Source organism: Panthera uncia, assembly GCF_023721935.1.
Source record: "Panthera uncia isolate 11264 chromosome B3 unlocalized genomic scaffold, Puncia_PCG_1.0 HiC_scaffold_1, whole genome shotgun sequence".
NCBI classification, from domain to species: Eukaryota; Metazoa; Chordata; class Mammalia; order Carnivora; family Felidae; genus Panthera; species Panthera uncia.
Genome location: NW_026057582.1, coordinates 14,634,583 through 14,657,125, shown reverse-complemented (window position 1 = coordinate 14,657,125; position 22,543 = coordinate 14,634,583). Strand labels below are relative to the sequence as shown.

The following is a 22,543-nucleotide window of genomic DNA, read 5'->3' as shown; positions in this document are numbered from 1 at the left end:
AGAGGGGGGAGAGGGAGGGAGGGAGAGAGGGAGGCTGACTCTTAAGTAGGCTCCATGGTTAGTGTGGAGCCTGATGCAGGGCTCGATCTTATAACCCTAGGACTGTGACCTGAGCCAAAATCAAGAGTCAGACATTCAATGGACTGAGCCACCCAGGTGCCCCCACACATCACTCATTTAAAACAAATAATGAAGTTTTGCTGTCTACCAAAGAAGTTAAGGAGTGCCTAATACCTGAGTTTCTGCACAATCTGGTCTCAAATCTATTTTTTTCATCCTTATCTCCCAGCATTTTCCTAATGGTACCTTTTTTTACTTCTAAAATAGACTGGTTTTTTCCACACAGTCCTGTTTCAGAAACTGCCTGAAGACATTTTCATCTCACTAAAAGGGAGTTGCAAAAGTGTTCCAGAGAGTCCTTTTGTGCACATACCATTTTATTAAACATACAGATATCATCACTGCCCTATGTTAATATTTTTAAATGAATGTATAAATATACACTAAACAAAACTAACAGGTCTATAAATTGAATAGTTTGTCACTGATAAATATGTGTGGTTAACTATTTTTATGAGCCTCTGACACTTACAGAGAAACAAACTATCTGCACTTTGTGAATAGTCATGTGTAAAACCAAATGACCATCAAGAAGAACCTCAGCAACACCCACATACTACACATACAAAGCAATTTTTCTGTAGGATTTATTTCACTTTATAATTTTCTTGACAAATGTAGTTCAATGTTTTATAGGGAAAAAAAATCAATACCTGAAAATACTATAAAGATCAAAACAGAACAAAGAATAAATAATGGAATATAATATTTTATTTAATAAAACACTTACCTTACTACCCCCTGCCTTTGAAAGGAGCAAGAGGAAAAAAAGAAACACTGATGATGAATAATTGATGGAAACTGATGGTTAAAAGGTAGCAGTTAAGTAAACAGAAGAAAGGAAACATCAATACAATTCTAAAGAAACAAAAAAATGCCTAAATTTTATGCTACACTGTTTGGAACATTTTTATTAAAAAATATTGAAAATTTGACTGATGACTACTTTAAATATACAAGATTTGCTACAAAAAGTAAAACATAAAATTATTAAAGTTATTTAGGAAAAAAGGCCCTGTAAAAGTATGGACCAAGTAGAGTAGTTATCAACTGTCATCAGAAACATTTTCTTAAGTGGATATTTGACAAGTATTTGTTTTAACTGTTTATAGTTAAATGTTTTGTTTCTTATTTGATAACAATAATATATTTTATTTAAAATACAAAAACAATTATATAGACATTATCTCACAAATATATACAAAATTGGCAAAAGAAATGCCTTCCTTTTTTCTCCTTTGATTCTCTCATTTTATGAAAACGAAGGCTCCTAACTAGGAGTCATTTCTGTCTTTGGCCTTGGCATTTTCAAAAGAATTCAGCAGAGTTGAAATTATAAAACAAACTAAGAACAAATGCAAAACAATTCAAAAATAATTTTGAAAAATTTAGCTGTAAAAGGAAAAAGCTAACAGCAAAGATTATGAAGTGTCAAATATTTTTTTTCATTTTTTAAAAAGTATATTTATTTTGAGAGACAGCGTGAACAGGGGAGGGACAGAGAGAGAGAGAGAGAGACAGGGAGAGAAAGAATCCCAAGCAGGTTCCTCACTGTCAACGCAGAGCCTGATGCGGGGCTTGATCTAATTGTGAGATTATGACCGTCAAAATCAAGAGTCAGATGCTTGACCCACTGAGCCACCAGGCACCCATCAAGCATTTTTCATGAGCAGTAAAATCCTTACATCTGTCAGAACTTGGGTCACTTTATTAATAAAGGAGGAATTTTAAGTGTTTTACCATGAACGATGGGCTACATCATTAAAATTAGGTCACATTTTCTAGTATACCTAATTTATCTGATAAATGATAGTATTTTTACTAAAAATCAATATAATAAATAAAAAAGATTTATGGGAAGGTCTAGAGTTCCTTCCTCCTTATAGTACACTCTTTACTTTTCATTACCTGTAAAATATAATTTCAGAAATATTAAACACTGTACTGCACAAATCCTCATTAGGAACATCTACATTTGCACAATTCTATGTATTTCTCTAATTAATGGATTATACAGGCATTGTTCATTGCTTTGTGGATATTTAGTTTCAGGGAGTGTTTTAGTACTAACCAGGTATCTTCCTCAGGTGATTCTATATTTCATTCCCAGGGAGGGGTGGTGAAGACTTACTACCTAAATTCTTTATATACATTATTTTTCATTTTATAAAATACTCTAGGGGTGCCTGGGTGGCTCAGTCGGTTAAGCATCCAACTTCAGCTCAGGTCAGGATCTCACAGTCCAGTCTGTGGGCCCCACGTCGGACTCTGTGCTGACAGCTCAGAGCCTAGAGCCTGCTTCAGATTCTGTCTCCCTCTCTTTCTGCCCCTCCCTTGCTCATGCTCTGTCTCTGTCTCAAAAGTAAATAAAAACATTAAAAAAATTTTTTTAAATACTTTATAAGTTAGTGATTTTTTAAAAAAATTTTAATGTTTATTTATTTTTGAGAGAGACAGAGCACGAGCGAGGGAGGTGCAGGGAGGGAGGGAGACACAGAATATGAAGCAGGTTCCAGGCTCCCAGCTGTCAGCACAGAGCTCCATCAGGGGCTCGAACACATGAACCATGAGATCATGACCTGAGCCGAAGTCGGACACTCAACCAACTCAGTCGCCCAGAAGCCCCAAACCTATCTCTAATTTAAAACTATGCCTCTTTATATGTGATGACCAAATGGATACTCACCATGTTGTCCCCCATCCATAAGGGACGCCAATGCAATTATCTGAGAATTCATCAGCAAATGGGCACCTGGAAAAGCTGCTGTGGAGGCATGACTGAACACCTCCCAAGAACTTCCGCGGGACCTTTGCGGCTCGTCAGTTCAGAGATCTCTAGCTCCCCCCTCTCCATCAGTAACATGCCCCTCATCCTCCCATCCTTCTCCCTGAACATCAGCTGCAGTGCAAGCTCAAACCCTTCTGCCAATGCTTTCTGGTCATTTCTATCCAGCTGAGCCCCAGGGGCCTTCAGCACTACCCTCACTGACTAGACATTTACTCGAATTTTCTACAAATTCTGTCCAATGTGAGTGAACTCCCTTGTCATTTTAACTTCTCCCTCAAACATTCTTACCAACTTCTCATAACAGTTTTCCTCAACACAGTTTTTGACAGAAGACGTCACTGCTGTTCCCACCTCCTACTCCTCCTTGGTTCCTCACTGCAGTTTCTGGATAATTTTTCCTTTATCATTTCTTAAAAACTTCACTTTTGAAATCCATGTCATTCGTTGATCCATATACCTCTTCACAGTTCTCCATATTCCCTAATGATTATTATGTTCACAATCCCTCTCTTGACCTGTCCTCTAACTCAGAGACTTTATTAAAAAATTCTCTCTCCTCATAAAATTGCTGTGCACAGCCTTTATTTTTGGTTTGCTGCTTCCAGACAAAGACCAGTAATTCCCATTCTCTAATGGGACGCTACTTCCACTTGCCTTCTGGAAACTTAATTTTTTTTTTAACACTAAAAAATTTCTGTAATGTTTATTTTTGAGACAGAGACAGACAGACAGAGCACAAGCCGGGGAGGGGCAGAGAGAGAGGGAGACACAGAATCTGAAGCAGGCTCCAGGCTCTGAGCCGTCAGCACAAACTGCGAGATCATGACTTGAGCTGAAGCCAGATGCTTATGCTTAATTGACTGAGCCACCCAGATACCCCAGAAAAAAATTTTTAAATAATGATTTTCTATGCTTGATTAAAGATGCATGGATAAAAACGCCTTTTCAAACTTTAATCCTACCTCTGCTCATGTGCTTCCTAAAACATACTTGGTATTGGATTCAATTTTTATTATCTCCTACAATCCCCTCACATATATTAATAGAAGTTAGCAAATAATATTCTTTTAATCATATAGACTTTATATATTCCCTACACTATTGGCAAGAGACAGTGACATCACTAAAAAGTATTTAAGAACAAATATATTTTCTAAGAGGTGCTGGGAGCTGTAAAATGCAAGAGTACCACTGTTAACTTAGTTTTTGCAAAAATTCAAACAGTAAATTCAATTTTTTACAAATTTTTTTAATGTTTATTTATTTTTGAGAGACAGAGAGAGACAGAGCGTGAGCAGAGGAGGGGCAGAGAGAGAGAGGGAGACCCAGAATCCGAAGCAGGCTCCAGGCTCTGAGCTGTCAGCAGAGCCTGACGCGGGACTTGAGCTCATGAGCCGTGAGATCATGACCTGAGCCAAAGTTGGAAGTTCAACCATTTGAGCCACCCAGGTGCCCCTAAATTCAATTTTCAAAACCAATATATTTTTCTTCATCTAGTTTTAAATTTGACTGTTACCTCTCATCAACTGAGGGTTCCTTCTGTTGCAAATGAGGCTTGACTCCAAACATTGGGCGAATATTTGTTGATAAGGCTCTAATGGTGTAACTGATTTCATTCTCTCTTGTAACATCACTGTCATAACCTGCCATCAAAACATAAGAATTATTCTCTAAGTTACAACTGAGGAGCTCTATTATGATCTTATACATTGGATTCAAGGATGTTCAACAGTATAAAATAAGTTAAATAAACTGTGTTATAGTCAAATTATGAAATAATATACAGCCAATAAAAAATGATGTAGAATTTTTAATGATACGTGACAAATGTTATTGAAATATTACTAAGAAATAATATTAGCCTACAAAACATAAATTCAACATAATATCATTTTTGTTAAAAAACAGAATGCCTCAACATATTAACAAAAGTTACCTCTGAGTGGTCAAATTATGGATACTGTGTTTATTTTTTGTTGCAAAATGTATTTTCTAACTTTTCTATAATGAGCTGGTCTTATTTGTATATCAGGAAAAGATGAAAATCATTTGAAAATACTAAGTTCAATACTACAAAATTTACTTTAGTACTTACTTGAAGTAGCATTATCATACATTTGTAGATAAAGAATATATTTAAGCCATCAATACATGCCAGCATGTTATTTTTGAGTCATACAATCAATTTTGGTGTTAAACAGATGACAAAGACTAAAACCACAATTATTCTAACATTATTATTACTTGTTTAACCGCTGTAGTTTAATCCGTGGTGCTAAATTGTTTCTATGCTTTTGTTAAAATATTTAAAGATGACATACCCCCATCTTCTTCAGAATCTGTATCAGATTCTTCACTATCACAAGGTCTTTTTTCTCGATAGCCCTCCATTTCATTTGTCCAAACCATTAAAGACATATCTGCACCTCCTAAGGTAACCAACATGCTGTCATCATAGGTCCAGCGAACATTTGTGACATGTGTACTATGGGCCACATACCTCTTAAACTTTCCAAATTTTCCCTAAAGATGAAAACAAAAATGTTATTACTTGAAAATGGTCAGTTATAATTTTGAATTTATTTCTTAATATATGATTGGAAATTAATCATCACAAAGTCATCTTGTAAAAAAAAACAAACAGAAAATACTGAAATTCACTAGAATAAAAAATGACAATTTCCAAACCTGTTGACAACAGGATAAAACTAGTAGTCCCACACATTGTTAGTACTACGGGCACAACTGTTTTGAAAATCAACTTGGTATTGTGCACTAAAAGCATAAGAATGTCCTGACCTTTGACTCACCAATCCCCCCACTTCTAGGGGTCTATGCTAAGAAAATTCTACGTGTGCAAAAAATTTTTACCACAGTACCCACAGCAGTGAAAAAATTTAAATACCTTAAATGTTCAATAAAGTAATAGCTAACTACAGTAGATGTCTATGGAAAAGTACATATCTGTTCAAAAAAATGGCTCTGCAGACATATTATTGCTGGAAATAGACACAACAACTGAAAAGGATATAAATGCTTATGTACAGCATGGCCATATTAACAAAAAGTAATTATCAACCCTTTTGGAATATACTCATGTAAATATCTTTCATCTCAATTCATTAGTGTTTTTGTTTATAAACAGTACCCACAAAAATATATTTTTTATTTTAAAAATCAAGAAAAACAAAAGTAATAGACACTGACAACTTTTTAACGCTAACAAATTAAGTAAGTAAATTTCAGATCAATGTATTATAAGCAAGTTTTAGATGGACATCTTTTCAAAGGTATTAAAATAATAAATGTCTTAAAATATAGTGATAGCTAAAACAGTGAATTCTTTGGAAAAGACTCCTAATAAATGCTAGCTCAAATAGAAGGGGGGGATCTGTCACCGAAACACTGCAAGAAGATACTTTCTCTAAGATTTTGTGGTTCTTGTTATACAGAAGTGAAGCAGGAATCCATAGATGATTATCCTAGAACCTATTCTTAAGGCATCTATACCATCTAGAATGCTAGAAGTGAAGTTTCTGACCAATAAATGCCTTATTATATTAACATGAGCAGTTACTTAAGACCACCAATATCATAAGATTTCAGTGCCCTATTTCAAATTTATGTTTATGTTCATGCTGTTGCCAGGTTATAGTATATAAGTGATCCTTGAACAACATGGGTTTGAAGTGCATAGAGCCACTTATATGCAAATACTTTTCAATAAACACAGTACAGTCCTGTAAATGTTTTCTCTTCCTTATTATTTTTGTAATAACATTTTCTTTTCTCTGGCTTACTTTATTGTAAGAATATAGTATATAATACATATAACATACAAAATATGTGTTAATTGACTTTATGCTATCAGTAAGGCCTCAAGTCAACAGCAGGCGATTAGTAAAGTTTTGGGGGAGTCAAAGGTTGTATGTGGATTTTTGACTGTATGGGGGTTGGCACCCCAACCCCCACGTTGTTCAAGGGCCAAATGTGTATCTGAATTAGTAACAATTAAGAATTAATGCATCTGGACTTGATATATGAATTTTATTTTTGTGCCAAGTGAAAGCCTAATGTTTGCCAGTAGTTTGAAAAAAGGAGAAAGCAATAAGAGAATTCAATCTTCACACAGCACTGGCATATAGCACTCCAAAGGTTCTGTACAATCTAGTTTTAGCAACATAACATCATTCATTACATTGAATCAGGTCTATTTTAATTTTATAGGTATTTTATAGTATTTTGTATCTAATAGTTAAAACATTTTGAACTTTAAAGCTATAAATATAGTTTGTATTTACTGTTAATGGTATATATTTAACCAAAAGAATACTAAAATTATTTAATATTACGGATAAAAGAAATGTTTCTTCTAAAAGGGATATTTATTTACTCGATATTGAGAAACACTGTACAATATAACTTAAGGCACGAAATCATAAATTATAATACTAATTCTAAGTAAAAGCTATACAGGTGCCTGGGTGGACTCAGTAGGTTAAGCATCCAACTCTTGATTTTGGCTCAGGCCATGATCCCAGGGTTTATGGGATCGAGCCCCAGGTCGGGCTCTGCACTGACAGCATAGAGCCTGCTTGGGGTTCTCTCTCTCTGCCCTTCCCCAACTCAAATGTGTGTGCACTCTCTTTCCCAAAATAAGTAAACATTTTTTTAAATAATTTTTTAAATGTTTATATTTATTTTTGAGACAGTGAGAGACACAGCATGAGTGGGGAGGGGCAGAGAGAGACGGAGACACAGAACCTGAAGCAGGCTCCAGGCTCTGAGCTGTCAGCATAGCACCCGACGCGGGGCTCAAACTCGTCAGCCATGGGATCATGACCTGAGCCGAAGTCTGATGCTCAACCGACTGAGCCACCCAGGCACCTCATAAGTAAACATTTTTTTTAAAGCTATAAATATGATGTCAAAAATAGGATTCTAAACTTTTCATATTACATATGTAATACTCATTACAACAATGAAATACTATGAAAGCACACGACCTTAACCATTTTTATAATTAAGATCATTATGGGAGTTAAAGAAAAACACATACTTTAGCAGGATATCTAAATAACTTCACAAATCCCAAATCATCCCCAGTAGCTAGGACCATTTTGTCACTGGTGAGGCAAGAGGCAGTTATATCTGTGACTTCTCCAATTACTGGCCAAATTCCCTCACAGCATAAACCAAGCACACTTGTCCATGATGCCCAACAAATTTTTTCTACCTAAAAAGGAAAAAAAGGCTGTAACTTTGTAATATCTAAACCTTAAAAATTAACAACAAAAATCTGAATGTTTCTTTATAATTACATATGTCACAAGTAAAATTAAAATTTTAATAAAAATAGTTAAATTATTAGTTTTTTTTGTAGCTTCCCAAGGCCACTAGTCCCTGTAGAAAAATTTTAACATAACATTATTCAACATGTACTTATTATACACCTGTATGTTTTACATGCTGAGAATTCAGTGATAATAAGACAGTTTCTGCTCTTAGAATAATCAAGTAGTTTATACCTCATGTCTAAATTTCTAATACTTTAGAGGCATGTTTTCCAATTAATCATTACTGGAAATTAAGAACTTTACTGACAGACCTTCTCTTTATTAAGCCACTTTAATATTAAATGTGTTTAGCCTCTCTTCTTCAGCCTTGTCAAAAAATTATGCTAATACCATCAGTCACAAAACCAAACACAGGGTGCCTGGGTGGCTCAGTTGGTTAAGCATCTGGTCTTGGTTTCAGCTCAGGTCATGATATCACCATTCGTGGGATCAAGACTAGCTCCATGCTGACGGCACAAAGCCTGCTTGGGGTTCTCTCTCTCTCTCTGCCCCTCCACTACTCTCGCTGTCTCTCAAAATAAATAAATAAACTTAAAAAAAAAAAAGATCATTGAAGAAAAAAAGCCAAACACATTCTTTTCCTTTTTTCTTTTTCTTTAAGTTTGCCAACAAACATCTTAGGCATGTGGGTTCCAAAAGATTTGATAGACATGCAATACTCCCACCTAAGATAGCATGTCTATCTGCTTGCTTCTCTTTGAGAAAAGCAACTGAAGCACAGCTAGACATAAAAGTATTTATTCCTTTTCTTAATACAGCACCTCTTCTTCTACTCATCTAATAGTCTAGGCCAGTAAAATAAACTCACAGAAGGAACATCCGTGATTTGAATAATTTGAGAACAGGCTTCATATGTAAACAATAAAAGTCAGGCATCAGTTTTCTAACCACCTAGTCATATTCACAACATTGCAAACACTATTATTTTCCTACCTCCACACTGGGAATGGTTTGTTTTTTCCCTCTGGGAGCTTCAAAGAATAATTGTTCTTTAGCACCAGTGTTGACCTGTAAAAGCTTTCCTTAAAAATAAATAAATAAATAAATAAACAAACAAACAAATATACATACATAAAATATAAATATATATATGTAGTCAGGATGTTTAATTTTTTAAAATATTTTCTTTCATGGTTTATTATGACATTTAAATTGTTTTATAATCATATACGTAAAACTGCATAGAATTAATCCTATTTAAAAGCATTCAGTGAACATTACCACCTTTCTCTCATTAAGTTCTTTTTTTTAAAAAAATTCCAGTGTAATTAACATACCCTGTTACAGCAGTTTCAGGTGTACAATACAGGGACTCAATAGTTCCATATATTACTCATTGCTCATCATGAGAAGTATACTGTTAATCCCCTTCACTAACCCATTCCCCCACCCACCTCCCCTCAGTTTGTTCTCCATAGTTAAGAGTCTGTTTTTTGGTCTCTTTTTTTTCCCCTTTGTTCATTTGTTTTGTTGTTTAAATTCCACATATAAGTGAAATCGTAGGATATTTGTCTTTCTCTGACGATACCACTTAGGATTACACACTCTAGATCCGTTCATGTTGTGGCAAATGGCAAGCTTTCACTCTGTTTTATGGCTAATATTCCATTGTATATATACCACATCTTCTTTATCACCTATTGATGGACACTTGGGCTGCTCCCATAATTTGGGTATTAAAAATAATGCTGCAATAACCACAGGAGTGCACATATCTTTTTGAATTATTGTTTTCATATTCTTTGGGTAAATACCCAGTAGTGGAATTACTGGATCATATGGTAATTCTGTTTTTAATTTTTTGAGGAACTTCCATAGTGTTTTCCACAGTGGCTGCACCAGTTTGCATTCCCACCAACAGTGCATGAGGGTTAGTTTTTCTCCACATCCTGGCCAACACTTGTTGTTTCTTGTGTTTTTGATTTTAGTCATTCTGACAGGTGTGACATGATATCTCATTGTGGTTTTGATTTGCAGTTCCCTATGATGAGTGATACTGAGCATCTTTTCATGTGTCTGTTGACCCCTTGTATTTCTTCTTTGGAGAAATGTCTGTTCATATCTTCTGTGCATTTTTAAAAAGTCTTATTAATGTTATTTATTTTTGAGAGAGAGCATGTGAAAGTGGGGGAGGTGCAGAGAGAGAGGGAGACAGAGGATCCAAAGCAGACCCTGCACTGAAAAAAGACAGCCCTATGTGGGGCTTGAACTTACAAACTATGCAATCATGACCTGAGCCAAAGTCAGATGCTTAACTGACTGAGCCACCCAGGCGCCCCTGTCTTTTGACCATTTTTAATAGATTATTTTTTTGGTGTTGAGATGTGTATTTTATTATTTTTTTTAACGTTTATTTATTATTGAGAGACAGAGACAGAGCGTGAGCAGGGAGGGGCAGAGAGAGAGGGAGACACAGAATCTGAAGCAGGCTCCAGGCTCCGAGCTGTCAGCACAGAGCACAATGCGGGGCTCGAACTCACAAACTGAGAGATCACGACCTCAGCCAAAGTCAGACACTTAACCAACTGAGCCACCCAAACACCTTGAGGTGTGTATTCTTTGTATTTTTTTAATACTAGCCCTTTATCAGATATATCATTTGTAAATATCTTCTCCTATTCAATAGGGAGTCTTTTAGTTTTGTTGGTTGTTTCCTTTGCTGCGCAGAACCTTTTTATTTTGAAGCTGTCCCAATAGTCTATTTTTGATTTTGTTTCCCTTGCCTCAGGAGGCCTATCTAGAAAAATGTTGTTATGGCCAATGTCAGAGAAATTACTGCCTGTGCTCTCTTGTAGGATTTTTAGTTTCAGGTTTCACATTTAGATCCTTAATCCACTTTATTTTTGTGTATGGTTATAAGAAAACGGTCCAGTTTCATTCTTCTGCATGTAGCTGTCCAGTTTTCCCAACACCATTTGTTCAAGAGACTGTCTTTTTCCCATTGCATATTCTTGCCTCTTTTGTTGAAGATTAATTGGCCATATAATCACGAGTTTATTCTGAGCTCTTTATCCTATTCCATTGATCCATGTGTCTGTTTTTGTTCTAGAACCATACTGGTTTGATTACTACAGCTTTGTAGTATATCTTGAAATCTGGGATTGTGATACCTCCAGCTTTGTTCTTTTTCAAGACTGCTTTGGCTACTTGGGGTCCTTTGTGGTTCCATACAAATTTTACTATTATTTGGTTCTAGGTTAGCGAAAATGCTGTTGGTATTGCGATAGGAATTGTGTTGAATCTGTAGACTACTTAGGGTAGTATGGACATTTTAACAGTATGTGTTCTTCCAATCTGTGAGTATGGAATATCTTTCCATGTGTTTGTGTCACCCTAAATTTTTTTTCTTTCATACTTATTTATATTGAGAGAGAGAGAGAGAGTGCGTGAGCATGGGGGAGGGACAGAGAGAGAGAAAGAGAATCCCAAGCAGGCTCCATGCTATCAGCACAGAGCCCGACACAGGGCTCGATTCCATGAACCATGGAGACCATGATCTGAGCCAAAATCAAGAGTCAGATGTTTAACTGACTGAGTTACCCAGATGCCCCCTTAATTTCTTTCATCATTACAGTTTTCAGAGTACAGGTCTTTCACCTGCTTGGTTAAATTTATATCTAGGTATTTTTTTTAAGATTTTATTTTTAAGTAATTTCTACACCCAACATTGGGCTCAAACTTACAACCCTGAGATCAAGAGTCACATGCTCTAACGACTGAGTCAGCCAGGCATCCTGGTATTTTATCATTTTGGGGTGCAGTTGCAAATGGGATTATTTTCTTAATTTCTCCTTCTGCTCCTTCATTATTAGTGTATAGAAATGCAACAGATTTCTGTATATTGATTTTGTATCCTATGACCTTACTGAATTCATTTATCAGTTCTAGCAGTTTTTTGGTGGACTTTTAGGGTTTTCCATATATAGTATCATGTCATCTGCAAAGAGTGAAAGTTTTACTTTTTCCTTACCAGTTTGGGTGTCTTTTATTTCTTTTTCTTGTCTCACTGCTGTGGCTAGGACTTACAAGTCCTATGTCGAATAAAAGTGGTAAGAATGGACATCCTGGTCTTGTTCCTGACCTTATGGGGAAAACTCTCAATTTTTCACCATTAATTATGATGTTAGCTGTGGGGTTTTCATATATAGCCTTTATTATGTTGAGGTATATCCCCTCCAAACCTTTGGTGAAAGTTTTTATTATGAATGGATGTTGGGGGCACAGAACCTGCTTGGGATTCTCTCTCTCCCTCTCTCTCTGCCCCTCCCCCATGCTCATGCTGTCTCTCTCAAAATAAATAAACTTAAAAAAATATATTGTTGGATTTGGTTTGCTAATATTTTGTTGAGTATTATCGCATCTATATTCATCAGAGATATTGGCCTGCAGTTCTCTTTTTTTGTGGTATCTTTATCTGGTTTTGGTATCAAGGTAATGCTGGCCTCATAAAACAAATTTGGAAGCTTTCTTTCCTCTTCTATTTTTTAGAAAAGTTTGAGAAAAATAGATACTAACTCTTCTTTAAGTGTTTGGTAGAATTCGCCTGTGAAGCCATCTGATCCTAAACTGTTGTTTGTTGAGAATTTTTGGATAAGTGGTTCAATTTCATTGCTGGTAATCAGTCTATCCAAATATTTTTTTTTTTCAATATCTGAAGTTTATTGTCAAATTGGTTTCCATACAACACCCAGTGCTCATCCCAAAAGGTGCCCTCCTCAATACCCATCACCCACCCTACCCTCCCTCCCACCCCCCATCAACCTTCAGTTTGTTCTCAGTTTTTAAGAGTCTCTTATGCTTTGGCTCTCTCCCAATCTAACCTTTTATTTTTTTTTCCCCTTCCCCTCCCCCATGGGTTTCTGTTAAGTTTCTCAGGATCCACATAAGAGTGAAACCATATGGTATCTGTCTTTCTCTACATGGCTTATTTCACTTAGCATCACACTCTCCAGTTCCATCCATGGTGCTACAAAGGGCCATATTTCATGCTTTCTCATTGCCACGTAGTACTCCATTGTGTATATACACCACAATTTCTTTATCCATTCATCAGTTGATGGACATTTAGGCTCTTTCCATCATTTGGCTATTGTTGAGAGTGCTGCCATAAACATAGGGGTACAAGTGCCCCTATGCATCAGTACTCCTGTATCCCTTGGGTAAATTCCTAGCAGTGCTATTGCGGGGTCATAGGGTAGGTCTATTTTTAATTTTTTGAGGAACCTCCACACTGTTTTCCAGAGTGGCTGCACCAATTTGCATTCCCACCAACAGTGCAAGAGGGTTCCCATTTCTCCACATCCTCACCAGCACCTATAGTCTCCTGATTTGTTCATTTTGGCCACTCTGACTGGCATGAGGTGATATCTGAGTGTGGTTTTGATTTGTATTTCCCTGATGAGGAGCGACGTTGAGCATCTTTTCATGTGCCTGTTGGCCATCCGGATGTCTTCTTTAGAGAATTGTCTATTCATGTTTTCTGCCCAATTCTTCACTGGATTATTTGTTTTTTGGGTGTGGAGTTTGGTGACCTCTTTATAGATTTTGGATACTAGCCCTTTGTCCGATATGTCATTTGCAAATATCTTTTCCCATTCCGTTGGTTGCCTTTCAGTTTTGTTGGTTGTTTCCTTTGCTGTGCAGAAGCTTTTTATCTTCATAAGGTCCCAGTAGTTCATTTTTGCTTTTAATTCCCTTGCCTTTGGGGATGTGTCAAGTAAGAAATTGCTACGGCTGAGGTCAGAGAGGTCTTTTCCTGCTTTCTCCTCTAGGGTTTTGATGGTTTCCTGTCTCACATTCAGGTCCTTTATCCATTTTGAGTTTATTTTTGTGAATGGTGTGAGAAAGTGGTCTAGTTTCAACCTTCTGCATGTTGCTGTCCAGTTCTCCCAGCACCATTTGTTAAAGAGACTGTCTTTTTTCCATTGGATGTTCTTTCCTGCTTTGTCCAAGATTAGTTGGCCATACGTTTGTGGGTCTAGTTCTGGGGTTTCTATTCTATTCCATTGGTCTATATGTCTGTTTTTGTGCCAATACCATGCTGTCTTGATGATTACAGCTTTGTAGTAGAGGCTAAAGTCTGGGATTGTGATGCCTCCTGCTTTGGTCTTCTTCAAAATTACTTTGGCTATTCAGGGCCTTTTGTGGTTCCATATGAATTTTAGAGGATTGCTTGTTCTAGTTTCGAGAAGAATGCTGCTGCAATTTTGATTGGCATTGCATCGAATGTGTAGATAGCTTTGGGTAGTATTGACATTTTAACAATGTTTATTCTTCCAATCCATGAGCACGGAATGTTTTTCCATTTCTTTATATCTTCTTCAATTTGCTTCATAAGCTTTCTATAGTTTTCAGCATACAGATCTTTTACATCTTTGGTTAGATTTATTCCTAGGTATTTTATGCTTCTTGGTGCAATTGTGAATGGGATCAATTTCTTTGTCTTTCTGTTCCTTCATTATTAGTGTATAAGAATGCAACTGATTTCTGTACGTTGATTTTGTATCCTGCAACTTTGCTAAATTCATGTATCCGTTCTAGCAGACTTTTGGTGGAGTCTATCGGATTTTCCATGTATAATATCATGTCATCTGCAAAAAGTGAAAGCTTGACTTCATCTTTGCCAATTGTGATGCCTTTGATTTCCTTTTGTTGTCGGATTGCTGATGCTAGAACTTCCAACACTATGTTAAACAACAGCGGTGAGAGTGGACATCCCTGTCGTGTTCCTGATCTCAGGGGAAAAGCTCTCAGTTTTTCCCCATTGAGGATGATGTTAGCTGTAGGCTTTTTCATAAATGGCTTTTATGATCTTTAGGTATGTTCCTTTATCCCGACTTTCTCGAGGGTTTTTATTAAGAAACGTTGCTGAATTTTATCAAAGGCCTTTTCTGCATCGATTGACAGGATCATATGGTTCTTATCTTTTCTTTTATTAATGTGATGTATCACATTGATTGATTTGCAAATGTTGAACCAGCCCTGCATCCCAGGAATGAATCCCACTTGATCATGGTGAATATTTCTTTTTATATGCTGTTGAATTCAGTTTGCTAGTATCTTATTGAGAATTTTTGCATCCATATTCATCAGGGATATTGGCCTGTAGTTCTCTTTTTTTACTGGGTCTCTGGCTGGTTTAGGAATCAAAGTAATACTGGCTTCATAGAATGAGTCTGGAAGTTTTCCTTCCCTTTCTATTTTTTGGAATAGCTTGAGAAGGATAGGTATTATCTCTGCTTTAAACGTCTGGTAGAACTCCCTGGGGAAGCCATCTGGTCCTGGGCTCTTATTTGTTGGGAGATTTTTGATGACTGATTCAATTTCTTTGCTGGTTATGGGTCTGTTCAAGCTTTCTATTTCCTCCTGATTGAGTTTTGGAAGAGTGTGGGTGTTTAGGAATTTGTCCATTTCTTCCAGGTTGTCCAGTTTGTTGGCATATAATTTTTCATAGTATTCCCTGATAATTGCTTGTATCTCTGAGGGATTGGTTGTAATAATTCCATTTTCATTCATGATTTTATCTATTTGGGTCATCTCCCTTTTCTTTTTGAGAAGCCTGGCTAGAGGTTTATCAATTTTGTTTATTTTTTCAAAAAACCAACTCTTGGTTTCGTTGATCTGCTCTACAGTTTTTTTAGATTCTATATTGTTTATTTCTGCTCTGATCTTTATTATTTCTCTTCTTCTGCTGGGTTTAGGCTGCCTTTGCTGTTCTGCTTCTATTTCCTTTAGGTGTGCTGTTAGATTTTGTATTTGGGATTTTTCTTGTTTCTTGAGATAGGCCTGGATTGCAATGTATTTTCCTCTCAGGACTGCCTTCGCTGCATCCCAAAGCATTTGGATTGTTGTATTTTCATTTTCATTTGTTTCCATATATATTTTTAATTTCTTCTCTAATTGCCTGGTTGTCCCACTCATTCTTTAGTAGGGTGTTCTTTAACCTCCATGCTTTTGGAGGTTTTCCAGACTTCTTCCTGTGGTTGATTTCAAGCTTCATAGCGTTGTGGTCTGAAAGTATGCATGGTATGATCTCAATTCTTGTATACTTAGGAAGGGCTGTTTTGTGACCCAGTATGTGATCTATCTTGGAGAATGTTCCATGTGCACTCGAGAAGAAAGTATATTCTGTTGCTTTGGGATGCAGGGTTCTAAATGTGTCTGTCAAGTCCATCTGATCCAATGTATCATTCAGGGCCCTTGTTTCTTTATTGACCGTGTGTCTAGATGATCTATCCATTTCTGTAAGTGGAGTGTTAAAGTCCCCTGCAATTACCACATTCTTATCAATAAGGTTGCTTATGTTTGTGAGTAATTGTTTTATATATTTGGGGGCTCCTGTATTCTGCGCATAGACATTTATAATTGTTAGCTCTTCCTGATGGATAGACCCTGTGATTATTATATAATGCCCTTCTTCATCTCTTGTTACAGCCTTTGATTTAAAGTCTAGTTTGTCTGATGTAAGTATGGCCACTCCAGCTTTCTTTTGACTTCTAGTGGCATGATAAATAGTTCTCCATCCCTTCACTCTCAATCTGAAGGTGTCCTCAGGTCTAAAATGAGTCTCTTGTAGACAGCAAATAGATGGGTCTTGTTTTTTTATCCATTCTGATACCCTATGTCTTTTGGTTGGCACATTTAGTCCATTTACATTCAGTGTTATTACAGAAAGATATGAGTTTAGAGTCATTGTGATGTCCGTAGGTTTCATGCTTGTAGCGATGTCTCTGGTACTTTGTCTCATAGGATCCCCCTTAGGATCTCTTGTAGGGCTGGTTTAGTGGTGACGAATTCCTTCAGTTTTTGTTTGTTTGGGAAGACCTTTATCTCTCCTTCTATTCTAAATGACAGACTTGCTGGATAAAGGATTCTCGGCTGTATATTTTTTCTGTTTATCACATTGAAGATCTCCTGCCATTCCTTTCTGGCTTGCCAAGTTTCAGTAGAGAGATCAGTCACGAGTCTTATAGGTCTCCCTTTATATGTTAGAGCACGTTTATCTCTAGCTGCTTTCAGAATTTTCTCTTTATCCTTGTATTTTGCCAGTTTCACTATGATATGTCGTGCAGAAGATCGATTCAAGTTACGTCTGAAGGAGGTTCTCTGTGCCTCTTGAATTTCAATGCCTTTTTCCTTCCCCAGATCCGGGAAGTTCTCAGCTATTATTTCTTCAAGTACACCTTCAGCACCTTTCCCTCTCTCTTCCTCCTCTGGAATACCAATTATGTGTAGATTATTTCTCTTTAGTGCATCACTTAGTTCTCTAATTTTCCCCTCGTACTCCTGGATTTTTTTATCTCTCTTTTTCTCAGGTTCTTCTTTTCCATAATTTTATCTTCTAGTTCACCTATTCTCTCCTCTGCCTCTTCAATCTGAGCCGTAGTTGTCTCCATTTTATTTTGCAGTTCATTGATCGCATTTTTTAGCTCCTCCTGGCTGCTCCTTAGCCCCTTGATCTCTGTAGCAAGAGATTCTCTGCTTTCCTTTATACTGTTTTCAAGCCCAGCGATTAATTTTATGACTATTATTCTAAATTCACTTTCTGTTATATTGCTTAAATCATTTATGATTAGTTCGTTAGCTGTTATTTCCTGGACGTTTTTCTGAGGGGAATTCTTCCGTTTCATCATTTTGGATAGTCCCTGTAGTGGTGCGGGACTGCGGGGCACTTCCCCTGTGCTGTCTTGAATAACTTGCGTTGGTGGGCAGGGACGCAGTCAGACCTGATGTCTGCCCCCAGCCCACCGCTGGGGCCACAGTCAGACTGGTGTGTGCCTTCTCTTCCCCTCTCCTAGGGGCGGGATTCACTGTGGGGTGGTGTGGCCGTCTGGGCTACTTGCACACTGCCAGGCTTGTGGTGCTGGGGATCTGGCGTATTAGCTGGGGTGGATTGGCAAGGTGCACAGGGGCAGGAGGGGAAGGTTCAGCTCGATTTTCCTTTGGAGATCCGCTTCGGGAGGGGCCCTGCGGCACCGGGAAAGAGTCAGACCTGCTGGAGGGATGGATCCGCAGAAGCACAGCGTTGGGTGTTTGCGTGGTGCAAGCAAGTTCTGGGAACTGGTTCCCTTTGGGATTTTGGCTGGGGGATGGGCGAGGGAGATGGCGCTGGCGAGCGCCTTTGTTCCCCGCCAAGCTGAGCTCTGTCGTCTGAGGCTTAACAACTCTCCCTCCCGTTGTCCTCCAGCCCTCCCGCTCTCCGAGCAGAGCTGTTAGCTTATAACCTTCCAGATGTCAAGTCCCGCTTGCTGTCGGAACACACTCCCTCCGGCCCCTCTGCTTTTGCCAGCCAGACTCGGGGGCTCTGCTTGGCCAGCGGGCCGCCCCTCTGCCCCGTCTCCCTCCCGCCAGTCCGTGGAGCTCGCACCGCCTCTCTGCCCTTCCTACCCTCTTCCGTGGGCCTCTCGTCTGCTCTTGGCTCCGGAGACTCTGTTCTGCTAGTCTTCTGGCGGTTTTCTGGGTTATTTAGGCAGGTGTAGGTGGAATCTAAGTGATCAGCAGGACGCGCGGTGAGCCCAGCGTCCTCCTACGCCACCATCTTCCCAGGATTCCTCCAAATTTTCTATTTCTTCCTGTTTCAGTTTTTTAAAAAATTTTTTTAACATTTATTTATTATTGAGAGACAGACACAGAGAGTGAGCAGGGGAGGGGTAGAGAGAGGGGAGACACAGAATCCAAAGTAAGCTCCAGGCTCTGAGCTGTCAGCACAGAGCCTGACGTGGGGCTTGAACTCACCAACTGTGAGATTATGACCTGAGCCTAAGTTGGTCCCTTAATCAACTGAGCCACCCAGGCACCCCCCTGTTTCAGTTTTGATAGGTTGTATGTTTCTAGGAATTTATCCTTTTCTTCTAGGTTGTCATATTGTTTGTTTGGCATATTATTTTCCATACTATTCTCTTAGAAGTCTTTTATTTCTGTGGTGTTGGTAATTTCTCCTCTTTGTTTCTGATTTTGAGTTGGTTTTTTTTTCTCCCTTAATAAATCTGGCTGGAGGTTTATCAGTTTTGTTGATCTTTTCAAAGAACCAGCTCCTGGTTTCATTGATCTGTTCCATCGTTTCTTTAGTTTCTATTTTGTTTATTTCAGCTCTAATCTTTGTTTTTTCCTTCCTTCTGCTGGATTTGGGTTTTGTCGGTTCTTTTTCTCTTTTAGGTAGGGTTAGGTTGTTTGAGATTTTTCTTGCTCCAGGCCTGTTTTGCTATAAACTTCTCTCTTAGAACTGCTTTTGCTGCATACCAAAGATTTTGGATTGTTCTGTTTTCATTTTCATTGGTCTCCAAGTATTTTTTTTCTTTCTTCTTTCATTTCTTGGTTGACCCAATCATTATTTTCAGTTGATGAGACTTGTTTTGTGACTAATATGTGATCTATTCTGGAGACTATTTAATGTGCACTTGAAAAGAATGTGTGTTCTGTTTTAGGATGGAATGTTCTAAATGTATCTGTTAAATCCTTCTGGTCCAGTGTTAATTGAAGTCACTATTTCCTTGTTGATTTTCTGTTTGGATGTATCCACAAATATAAGTGGGGTGTTAAAGTCCCCTACTGTTATCTTATTACTATCGATTACCTCTTTTATATGCATTTAACTACTGTATGTATTTAGGTACTCCCATGTTGGGTGCATAAATATTTACAGTTGCTCTATCTTCTCGTTGGATTGTTCCTTTTTAAGCATACCCTGTCTTTCTTCGTCTCTTGTTACCGTCTTTGTTTTAAAGTCTATTTTGTCCAATGTAAGTATTGGCTACCCTGGCTCCCTTTTTACTTTCATTTGCATGAGAAATGGTTTCCCATTCCTTCACTTGCAATCTGCAGGTATACTAAGGTCTGAAATGAGTCTCTTATAGGAAGCATATAGAGAGGTCTTATTTTTTTTATCCATTCTGTCACTCTAGGTCTTCTGATGAGAGTGTTTAGTCCATTTACATTCAAAGTAATTACTGATAGGTATGTACTTATTGCCATTTTGTTACTTGTTTATGGTTGATTTTGCAGTTCTTCTCTATTCCTTTCTGCCCTTGCTCTCTTCTCTCATGGTTTGCTGGCTTTCTTTAGTGATATATGTAGATTCCCTTCTCTTTATTTTTTTCATATCTACTACTGGGTTTTGATTTGTTATTACCATTAGGTTTGTATATAACACCTTATGCTTCTAGCACTCTATCTTAAGTTGATGGATGCTTAAGTTTGAATCCATTCTTTACTCTTCTCCCCATTTCAGGTACGTGGTGTCATACTTTACTTCCTTTTATTTGTAAATCCCTTGACTGATTTTTGTAAATATACTTAATTTTACTGCTTTTGTGCTTCCTACTTTTCTTACTCTTACTTATGATCTTTTCTTTCCACTCAGAACATCCCCTTTAATAATTCTTATAGGGCTGGCTTAATGGTAATGAATTCCTTTAGCCTTTGCTTGTCTGGGAAACTCTCCTACGCTGAGGTGCAGCCTTGCTGGATACAGTATTCTTGGCTGCAGGTTTTTTTTTTCTTTCAACACTCTAAATATATCATGCCAATCCCTTCTAGTCTGCAAAGTGTCTGCTAAAAATCTGGTGATAGCCTTATGGGGTTTTTCTGGTATATAACTGTCTTCTGTTGCTGCCCTTAAAATTCTTTGTCACTCCTTTTTGTCATTTTAATTACTATGTGTCTTGGTGTGAACCTCTTTGGGTTGGTTTTGTTGGGGGTTCTCTGCACGTCCTGGATATGGATTTCTGTTTCCTTTCCCAGGTTCGAGAAGTTTACAGTTATTATTTCTTCAAATAAATGTTATACCGCTCTTTCTTTCTCTTCTCCTTTGGGATCCCTATAACACAAATGTTATTATACTTGATGGTGTCACTAAGTTCCCTAAGTCTATTTTCATTTATTATTTTTTGTCTCTCCTGTTCAGACTGATTGCTTTCCATTATTCTGTCCTATGGGTCGCTAATCCATGCTTCTGCTTCCTCTACTATACTATTTATTCCATCTAGTGTATTTTCAATTTCAGTTATTGAGTTCTTCATCTCTGATTGGTTTTTTATGTTTTCTATCTCTTTATTAAGGGTCTCATTGAGATCATCTACTCTTTTCTCAAGTGCAGCGAGTATCTTTATGACCATTACTTTAAATTCTCTATCAGCCATGTTCATTATCTCCGTTTCATTTAGCTCTCTTGTTGTGATTTTGTCCCCTTCTTTCACTTGGGACATATCCCTCTCTTCTCATTTGTCTAACTCTCTATGTATATTTCTACATGTTAGGAAAGTCAGCCACACCTCCTGCTCCTGAAAGTAGTGGTCTTAGGGGCACCTGGGTGGCCCAATCGGTTAAACACCCAACTCTTAATTTTGGCTCAGGTCATGATCCCAGGGTCATGGGACTGAGCCCCATGTCAGACTCCGTGCTGAGGCGTGGAGCCTGCTTGGATTCTCTTTCTCTCCCTCTGCCCTTTTTCTGGTCGCATGCTCTGAAAGAAAGAAAAAAGAAAAGAAAAGAGAAGAAAAAAGAAAAGAAAGAGAGGTGGCCTTGTGAAAAAGAGGTCCTGTGGTGCTCTGCAGTGCAATGTCCCATTTACTTCGGGAGCATCTCCTGTGTGTGTTGCCTGTGCCCTGCTATGGTTGCTGAGCAGCTTTTGCCCTCAATCCAGTCATCTGCAATGGTTCTCTTTGCTGACGATGGGCAGGGTTTATCCTTGTGTTCTTAGTGGACCAGTCTAGGGCCACCTTGGGCTTAAGTTGAGTCAGACCAGGTATTTGCCAGAGATGTAGTGGCACCAAACTACAGGGAACTTTCCCTGTGTTGTCCCCTGAGAAGCTTTCATTGGTGGGCAGGGCTTGCAGTCAGATGAGATGCCTGTCCCCATCCCACTGGTGTGTGTTGTTATCCTCTCTCCCCAAGAACTGCGAGATCATGACCTGAGCCAAAGTTGGATGCTTAATCTACTGAGCCACACAGGTGCCCCTGCCCCTCCAGGGCTGATTTTTAAAGTTCTAGGTGTTAAACCCTGCTGACTAAGAATGTGCGGAATTCAACCCCTCTGGTTTTCAAAGCCAAATGTTTTGTCTTTCCCCTGTGGGCTCCCCAGTGTGAGAGTCTGTTTCTCTCCCCTCTTCAAGTTCACAGTGTCCCTCCCTCCTGCAGACAGTCCTGTGGGTCCCTTTAGCTCCCAAAGGCATCTCCACCCTTCCTGCCCTCTTCACATGAACTCTTCTCGACATTCAGCTTTGGAGAATCTGGTCTGCCAGTCTTTGGGTCATTTTCTGGGTTATTTACACTGATGTGGGTG

At 38.1% G+C, this 22,543-nt stretch overlaps 1 protein-coding gene across 3 annotated transcripts in view; it reads right to left on the bottom strand.

Annotated features, from left to right (window-relative positions):
• EML5 (EMAP like 5) overlaps positions 1–22,543 on the bottom strand; it is a 181,368-nt gene that overhangs the window by 35,232 nt on the left and 123,593 nt on the right. For 2 of the 3 annotated variants that reach the window (XM_049612358.1, XM_049612359.1), the window contains 4 exons: positions 9,199–9,287; positions 7,968–8,144; positions 5,230–5,431; positions 4,425–4,551 (listed from right to left, as the gene is read on the bottom strand). In XM_049612358.1, the coding sequence (XP_049468315.1) occupies positions 4,425–4,551; positions 5,230–5,431; positions 7,968–8,144; positions 9,199–9,287 (595 nt within the window). Of the gene's footprint in view, positions 1–4,424; positions 4,552–5,229; positions 5,432–7,967; positions 8,145–9,198; positions 9,288–13,169; positions 18,837–22,543 lie in introns of those variants that run through there. The other variant, XM_049612360.1, reaches the window with a different exon arrangement.